At 38.6% G+C, this 9517-nt stretch overlaps 1 protein-coding gene and 1 non-coding gene across 5 annotated transcripts in view; one reads left to right on the top strand and one right to left on the bottom strand.

Moving 5' to 3' along the window:
• Positions 1–5158: 5158 nt before the first annotated feature.
• Positions 5159–5262, top strand: LOC119867389. The gene has a single exon (XR_005383470.1). It is a non-coding gene; the product is annotated as a U6 spliceosomal RNA (small nuclear RNA).
• Positions 5263–5982: 720 nt separating this feature from the next.
• LNP1 (leukemia NUP98 fusion partner 1) overlaps positions 5983–9517 on the bottom strand; it is a 42321-nt gene continuing 38786 nt past the window's right edge. For all 4 annotated transcript variants that reach the window (XM_038582607.1, XM_038582605.1, XM_038582608.1 and 1 more), the window contains exon 4: positions 5983–6442. In XM_038582607.1, the coding sequence (XP_038438535.1) occupies positions 6293–6442 (150 nt within the window). In that variant the 3' untranslated portion in view covers positions 5983–6292. The remainder of the gene's footprint in view (positions 6443–9517) is intronic.

Here is a 9517-nt window from a genome sequence, read left to right as displayed (position 1 = left end):
GGCAACGAGAATGAAGAGAATTGGGTGAATCCAAGTGATATTTAGAGGCAAAGTAGGCAGAAGCTGATGATTATTTGGATGGAGAAGGAGAGGAGTGCAAGATGGCTTCAAACCTAACCAGGTTCTCATGTGACAACTGGCAAATGATGCTACCATTCACTGAGATAGGGAATACGGGAGGAGTGGCAGACTGGGGACAGACAGTGCAAGAAAGCTTAGCTTACTTTTAAAATATGAGTTTGAGATGCCTGCGAAATCTGCAACCAATTCTATGTCCACGGGCCAGCTGTGTATGTGAGTGTGGTGCTTTGGAGAGAGGTCTGCACCACAGGATAGATTTGGGGATCTTACTCATGTAGGTACATAGCTGATGCCACGGGAATGTATGAAATTCCCCAGAGGGAATAAGGAGTGAGAGAAGTGCCCAGGCAGAGTACAGAGGAAAACCAGCATTCACAGGATAAGGATCCATCACCAAAGACCAACCAGGAGAGATCACGGCACCAGGAAACCCAAAAGGATATAGGTCACAAGAACCAAAGCAAAAGCTTCAAAAGGGACAGAGTGGACAGCAGTGTCAGATGCTGCCAGAAAGTAAGGAAGGGACGGAGGGCTATTTTCACAGAATTTGGCACTAAGGAGATCGTGGGTGACTTTCATGAAAACATTTCCTATAGCAGGTGGACTGCCTCTATCTATCCTACGCTACAGACTGAAAATTGCCACAGACTGAACACTGAGAAGCAAATGTAGATAAATCCAAGTTTTCTATGAAAGAGAAGATAGTTACCAGCTAAAATGGTAACTATGGGATATCAAGGATGATACCTATTGGTATATCATGAGAGAAGATCGAAGGATCTCAAGCATGTTTAAAAGCTGTAGGAAAGGAATCATTAAAATTATGCACTAGACCTACTGATTGGAAAGGATGTTAATGTTTGATTGTTAACTGAAATGACCTCATGTCTGAAAAAAGTTTGTGTGTGTGTGTGTGTGTGTGTGTGTGTGTATATACAGATAATACTCTGGATGGACAAACACCAAAGTATTAACCATGTATATCCCTGAGTAGGTAGATTAAAAGGTTTTAATTTCTACTCTTTTCCTTTATCTGTATTTTTATTCTAGGAAGTGTCATTTTATGATATTAGCAAAAAGCAATCAGCTGACAACTTCCCTTTCAGAGTGCCCCCTCCTCCACATGCTATGATCCTGATAATATGTTGAAAATAGACTTCCTTCCAGTTTGAGGAAATATATTACAAAATTCCTAACCATGATTTTTACAGGTATTGCTATTCTTGAGTCTAGGGAGGGGAACCTGTGTCAGCCAGCCAGCCACTCCATCCAGGGGTCTCCTTTTCCCATGGATGGGCCACCTCTCCCCAGACTTTTCTATATTCTATCAGCAGACCATCCCCAAATCTGAAACTTCATTGACAAGACTGAAAAATATATGAAGCAAGGGTAGGGAAACAACTATTTTCTTCACAACTACAGCAGAATACAGATCTTGATGTCAGGTCAGGCCCTATTCTCCCCCTCAGTGATGACAAATAACAGTCAAACAGCACCAGGTAATGGCTGAACAATCATCTTTTACATGTGTGAAAAAGCATCATACTGCATTAAAAACCTACATGAAGGTGCCAATCCAAAATGGATGGAGGTACAAGTTGCATTAAAATTGAAAATTTTCACTCAACATCACTCACGATCAGAGAAATGCCGTCAAAGCCACAATAAAAGTGGTCCACTTTCTTAGACCATAAAAAAATAAATTCAAAATAGATGAAAGACCTAAATGTGAGACAAAAATCCATCAAAATCCTGGAGGAGAACACAGGAAGCAACTTCTTTGACCTCAGCCGTAGCAACTTCTTGCTAGACACATCTCTGGAGGCAAGGGAAACAAGAGCAAAACTGAACTATTGGGACTTCATCAAGATAAAATCTTCTGTACGGAGAAGGAAGCACTCAACAAAACAAAAAGGCAACCTTCAGAATGGAGAAGATATTTGCAAATGACTTATCTAATAAAGGATTAGTATCCAAAATCTATAAGGAACTTATCAAACTCAACACCCAAAAAACTAATCCAGTTAAGAAATGGGCAGAAGACACAAATAGACATTTCTCCTAAGAAGACATCCAGAGGGCCAACAGACGCATGAAAAGATGCTCAACATCACTCATCATCAGGGAAAGACTAATCAAAACTACAATGAGATATCACCTCACATCTGTCAGAATGGCTAAAATTAACAAGACAGGAAACAACGGGTATTTGCAAGGATGCAGAGAAAAGAGAGCCTCTCATACTGTTAGTGGGAATGCAAACTGTGGTAGCCACTCTGAAAAAGAGGACGGGGGTTCCTCATAAAGTTAAAAATAGAACTACCCTATGACCCAGCAATTGCTATAAATACTAGATATTTACCCAAAGGATACAAAAGTACTGATTTGAGGGACACATGCACCCTGATGTTTACAGCAGCATTATCAATAATAGCTAAATTATGGGAAGAACCCAAATATCCATCGACTGATGAATAGATACAGAACATGTGGCATATATATAAAGGAATATTATTCAACCATCAAAAAAATGAAATCTTGTCATTTGCAATAACAGAGATGGAGCCAGAGTGTATTATGCTGAGTGAATTAAGTCAAAGACAAATATCATATGCTTTCACTCACGTGTAGAATTTAAGAAATGAAACAAAATAGGGGGGATAAAAAAAAGGAGAAAGGCAAATCATAAAACAGATTCTTAACTGTAGAGAACAAACTGGGGGTTGCTGGATGGGAGGTGGGCAGGGCTGTGGGTTAAATGGGTGATAGGTATTAATGAGGGCACATGTGATGAGTACTGGGTGCTGTATATAAGTGATGAATCACTAAATTCTACTCCTGAAACTAATATTATACCATACGTTAATTGGAATTTAAATTAAAACTTGAAATAAAAGGGGGCCTGGGTGGCTAAGTGGTTGAGCATCTGCCTTGGGCTCAGGGTGTAATCCCGGGGTCCTGGGATGGAGTCTTGAATCAGGCTCCCTGCCTGCTTCTCCCTTTGCCTATTTCTCTGCCTCAGTGTGTCTCTCATAAATAAATAAATAAATAAATAAATAAATAAATAAATAAATAAATAAATAAATAAAATCTTTAAAAAATAAATAAAAACTTGAAATAAAAAATAAAACCACAATGAGATGTTACCTCATACCTGTCAGAATGGCTAATATCAAAAACACAAAAAACAAGCGTTGGCGGGATCCCTGGGTGGCGCAGCGGTTTGGCGCCTGCCTTTGGCCCAGGGCGCGATCCTGGAGACCCGGGATCGAATCCCACATCAGGCTCCCGGTGCATGGAGCCTGCTTCTCCCTCTGCCTGTGTCTCTGCCTCTCTCTCTCTCTCTGTATGACTATCATAAATAAATAAAAAAAATTTAAAAAATGCAATCGATTTCTGCACATTGATTTAAAAAAAAAAAAAAAACAAGCGTTGGCAAGGATGTGGAGGAAAAAGGAACCCTCATGCACTGTTGGTGGGAATACATACTCATGCAGCTACTGTGGAAAACAGTCTGAATGTTCCTCAAAAAATTAAAAATAGAAAAAAAAATTAAAAATAGAACTACCATATGCTCCAGTAATTGCACTACTGGGTTTTTACAAAAGAATATGAAAAGTCTAATTCAAAACCCCTATGTTTATTGCAGCATTACTTACAATAGCCAAAGTGTGGAAACAGCCCAAGTGTCCATTGATAGATGAATGGATACTTATTCAGCTGCAAAACAATGAAATCTTGCCATTTGCAACAATATGAATGGACCTTGAGGGCCTTATGCTAAATGAATAATAGGTGAGACAGAGAAAGACAAATACCATATGATTTTACTTACATGTAAAAACAAACAAATGAGCAAATAAAACAAAACTCCTAGATACAGGGAACTGACTGGTTGTTGCCTGAGAGGAGCGGGGGCTAAAGGAGTGAGTGGAATGGGTGAAGGACATTAAGAGGTGCAAACTCCCAGTTATAAAACAGTCATAGGGATGTAATGTACAGCATGATGACTACAATCAATAGTATTGTGTTTCATATTTGAAAGTTGCTAAGAGAGTAGATCTTAAAAGCTCTCATCATACCTGACTATGAGGAAAACTTTCTCAAACATACTAATTTTGCCTCAAGTAATTTCAAAAAGGGATCCATACTGGGGTGCCTGAGTGGCTCAGTCAGTTAAGTATCCAACTCTTGATCTCAACTCAGGTCTTGATCTCAGGGTAGTAAGTTCAAGCCCCAGCTCTATGCTGGCCGTAGAGCCTACTTGGGGGAAAAAAGGGATCCATATTAAGAAGAGAGGACTTGGGATCCCTGGGTGACGCAGCGGTTTGGCACCTGCCTTTGGCCCAGGGCGCAATCCTGGAGACCCGGGATCGAATCCCACGTCAGGCTCCCGGTGCATGGAGCCTGCTTCTCCCTCTGCCTGTGTCTCTGCCTCTCTCTCTCTCTATCCCTCTCTGTGTGACTATCATAGATAAATAAAAATTTAAAAAAGAGAGGACTTGTATGAATTGTAAAAGTAATTAAGATATGCCATGCTTCTGAGCATTCCTGAGGAGTAAAGAAGAGGAACTGAGGATTGGTGGTGATGGTTCCATGGGCGCATATGTATGTCCAAACTCATCAAATTGTGTACATTAAATTTGTGCAGTTTTAGGATATTAATGATACCATAATAAAACTGGGGTTTTTTTAAGGGGAAAAATTTTTCTCATCATAAGAAAAAGAAGATTTTATGACTATGTGTCGTGATGGATGTTAATGAGACTTTGGTGATCATTTCACAAAGTATACAAAAACAAAATCATTATGTTGTACACCTGAAACTAATATAATGTTAAATGTCAGTTATACTTCAGTATAAAAATAGGATAAATAGGGAAAGTTATAGTATCTTTTCTTCTAGAGAAGAAAAATAGTGATAGCACATGGCCTCAATGTGTTATTTAACCCAATTACAGTAACCATTTCACAAAGCATACATATGTCAAATCATCATGTTTGTACAACTTAAAATATATCAGTTTATTTGTCAATTATACCTCAATAAAGCTGAAAATTAAGGGGGAAAAAGGAAACATTCACTTTAGCAACGCATATACTAAAATTGGAATGATACAGAGATGAGCATGGCCCCTGTGCAAGGATGACACACAAATTCATGAAGCATTCTCTATATTTTAAATAAGTCGTGGGATATAAGGTAAACATGGTGACTATAATTAGTAACAATCTATTGTATGTTTGCAGGTTGCTAAGATAGTAAATCTTAAATGTTCGTATTACGAGAAAAAAATCGTGTAACTATGCACATTCGTGGATGTTAACCAGACGTATTGTGGTGATAATTTCACCACATATTAAAAATATCAAATTATTATGCTGTACACCTGAAGCTAATATAATGCTCTATGTCAGTTATGTCTCAATATAAAACAAAATAAATAAATAAGAATATGGTCTCATAAAGTTAAAGCCCAGAGCATAAAGCTGACCTCAGAAAATCAGTCTCCACCCGTGTAATCAAAATCATAAGCTGCTCCCAGCTCCTGATTTTCTCACTCACATCCACTCATTCCATGCACATCACACACACGCACCAAGTCAGGAGCCAGTGCTAAAAGGAAATGAAGATCCTGCCTCAGGTTAGGAACATGAGCCAGAATGAACTGGGCTCCGGCCCTAACTCTTGACACCTCACTGATGGGCTCCGGGACGTGTCTAAATTCCCATTTCCTCAACTAGCAAGGGGGAGGAATAGGTCCCACTTCAGAGTAGGGAGGATTCTTTTAGGTAAGGCATTAAAGAACTCAGCATAGTGCTTGGCATGCTAATTATCAGGTCTCATTAAATGATGGCGTTAGACATACTTACATAATTACATCTGATAAAGAAGTAAACTTAGAGTGACACCAATGACTTTTATTTTAAATTATTTGCAAGGTTAATGTGGAAGAAGAGTTACTGAAGATGGGTGGGTGGTTCTTTCAATATCTTTCTTTACATTTTTAAGAATCACTTATTCTGTTAAAATACCTTTTCTTCTCCTTATTCCCATAAAAAGACAACACAGCAGATCACACTCCCCACCCCCCACCCAGTGGTCACTCAGCATCTGAGGACACTCGTTCACAGCTACCACCCCCTGGCCTGGTGTTCTGAAACCCAAAAAACACAGTAGAATCTGTAGAAATGATGTGGAAACAAAATATTATTTGGACTCTTTTTCAAACAAGGGGGGCATGCATGCTTCTCCGTGTTCGTCCTTCCTAGAGCTGCTTTTTTCCTCTACTTTCTTTTGAGATCTTATCTCCATCCTCAGGCATTCCCTTTCATTTCTCTCCCTTCTGCTCTCCGGTCCCTGAAAGACAAAGGTCAGAAAAGGGTAGAAATGTGCCAACAACTGACGTGCCACATTTATCCTATCAGAAATGAAAAAATCCCTGGTCACTTAGTAGACTTCCACATCGTAGTTTCTCATAATAAATTAGCAGAAGGCCAAGGGTGTTGCTAAAAGCTTTAGTTATAAATAAAAGGGATGGGGCCTTGGGGTGTCAGCAACAGTCTATGGGGGAAACTCCACCCATACACAACTCTGACATATAGAGGGATGTGATTTCACAATGTGATATAATTAATAGTGTCTTGGTGCTTTCTGAAAAGGAACATGGCAAGCGAATCATACTTGGAATGATTCTAACCCCCCAGTGTCTACTTCTTTAAATTACATTAACAGTAGAGTTTGCACTAAGTTTTAATGTGAGGACTATGTGAAGAATGAAGTGTTGAGGAATGACATCCAACCACATTCCCCAGCTGGTACAGCACAAACTAAAGAAACTCTACTTTTCGATATTTCACCTTGGTGGACACTGACAGACCATCACTAAGCCTAAGAGGAAATAAGAACATCACAGATAGTGATTAGTGCACTGATAATGAGCAAACAGGGTGAGGTGATAGGGATGTATGGTGGGAACGGGGAAGCCTTCTTTAGTTTCCATGGTCAAAGAGTGTCTCTCAAAGGAATTACCAACCAAAGAATGGCATTGATAAATATGTAAGTAGGCACCTACTTACACTCCTATAACAAATAACACCATCACTCTCCCCCTCCTCTGTTGGAACTGGAAACGCTGGGCAATGCCTGAGTGTCTATCAAGTGAACATACACTGTGATGAGTGGCAGTGAGATGAGCAAGATCACGACTCAACCCTGCAGGCCGAGTTATGAGGGTGTCTGTTTACTACGGTGGTGTCAGCTACTCCTCAGTGCTAAATTTTTTTATACCTAAATGGCTTCATTTCTATCTATAGGGGCCAGAGTCACAAAGCAAAACAAATGATGATGCTGAGATGAAAGTTAAGAGAAACTTAAAGATTGTGCTCATTCTGTAAATGTGTTTCCAGATTATTTTCATTAGACCTAGCAGTTGTATTAGATCCAGCGGTCTGATCAAAGTTCATATGTAGCAGGCATGAATATCTCTAATGCTTATAAGAATGGTATAAAAGAGAGAAAAAATAGTGATGATCCTTCTCAAAACAAAGTAATGGCTTTTCCCTTATTGGGAATAAAGACTATTTGAAAAATGATTGTAAATAGTGAACTGAAATCTTTTTTTTTAATTATTTCATTATTTAGAAACAAAATGTAGGGGCATCTGGGTGGCTTAGTGGTTGAGCATCTGCCTTTGGCTCGGGTCGTGATCCTGGAGTCCTGGGATCAAGTCCCATATTGGGCTCCCCATGGGGATCCTGCTTGTCCCTCTGCCTATGTCTCTGCATCTCTCTGTGTCTCTCATGAATAAATAAATAAAATCTTCAAAAAGAAAAAAAGAAATAAAACATAAAAATTCTCAAAATAAGACAATTGAGGTTTTCAATACCAAAATGAAAGAATTTAATGTTGTTGGTCATGATCAGATCACAAAATTAGCTTCTGGATCCTTTTGATGCTAAAAGATATGAAATTTTAATCTACATATTACTTAACATTTGGTCCCCAACCAAAATATAAATCAGTTTTAGATTTGCTGATAAAAATATACTTTTCAGTGTAGTTAGCTTTAGAAAACTATGTCAGTCTCTAAGTAAGAACAAGTTTTAAAGTGTATGTATGTTCTAAATTTTTAATTTTACATTAGGATAAGCTTTATAAAAAGCTCTTTAAAATTGATATAAAATAAAATATTTAATAAAATTATTTATCCTATAGTTTATATATGTAATAAGAAAAAAATTAATGATTTTATAAATTCCTAGCAGGTTTCTAGCTACTATATGTAACTGTGAAAAGAATTCTTGAGTCAAAAAATTGAAAATGCTATCTTGATTGCCTCGGCACTCAAAAGGAAGAGCTTGAGAAAGGAAGTATTAGGGTAGCCCGGGTGGCTCAATGGTTTAGTGCCGCCTTCAGCCCAGGGCCTGATCCTGGAGATCTGGGATTGAGTCCCACCCATGCATGGAGCCTGATTCTCCCTCTGCTTGTGTCTCTGCCTCTCTCTCTCTATCTCATGAATAAATAAATAAAATCTTAAAAAAAAGAAAGGAAATATTAGCAAACATATTTGATATTTTAGGGATGAGGTGGTGAGTATCTCTTTAAATAAGAGAAATGATTTCATGTTTACACACTGTTAGGGCTTACAATATTAGCAAATGGCATCATATAAGCTGTTCCATAAGATGTGTTGTTATGTGAAATTTTTTCTGAGAACCTCAGAAAAAGAACAGTTCAGATTAAAATTTTTTTCAAAATACATTTATCCCATAACTTGCTCCAGAAAAAACTCAAGGCAGCTATGTCTCCCAAATTAATATAATTAATGACTTGAACATGTAATTTTTTTAATTTTTTTTTTATGATGGTCACACAGTGAGAGAGAGAGAGGCAGAGACACAGGCAGAGGGAGAAGCAGGCTCCATGCACCGGGAGCCCGACGTGGGATTCGATCCCGGGTCTCCAGGATCGCACCCTGGGCCAAAGGCAGGCGCCAAACCACTGCGCCACCCAGGGATCCCTGAACATGTAATTTTAAAACAAGAATTCTTGCACTCCTGCTATATTCCTGCTGAAAGTTCATAATCTAAATCTAGTCATGAGGAAATACCAGATAAACCCAAGCTAGGCATCATTCTAAAAGATAACTGGCCTGTATTCTTCAGAGGTCAGTATCATGAAAGACATGGAAAGACTGAGGAACTGTTTACAGAATAAATATCAATTAGAGGGATGTGAAAATGAGCAGCATTACATAATCTGGAAGTTCACTATAGAAAATATTATTGGAACAACTGGCAAAATATGAATGAGGTCAATACTTAGTTATAAAAGTATTGTATTGGTGTTAATTTCCTGAGTTTAATTACTATACCATGTTTCTGTAACAGAATGTTTTCCTGCCCTTGTCTCGGGGCTTGGAAGGGGAGAGAG

This window comes from Canis lupus, chromosome 33 (assembly GCF_011100685.1).
Source record: "Canis lupus familiaris isolate Mischka breed German Shepherd chromosome 33, alternate assembly UU_Cfam_GSD_1.0, whole genome shotgun sequence".
Taxonomy (NCBI): domain Eukaryota; kingdom Metazoa; phylum Chordata; class Mammalia; order Carnivora; family Canidae; genus Canis; species Canis lupus.
The sequence above is the reverse complement of the archived record's forward strand: the minus strand, read 5'-3'. Positions and strand labels throughout refer to the sequence as shown.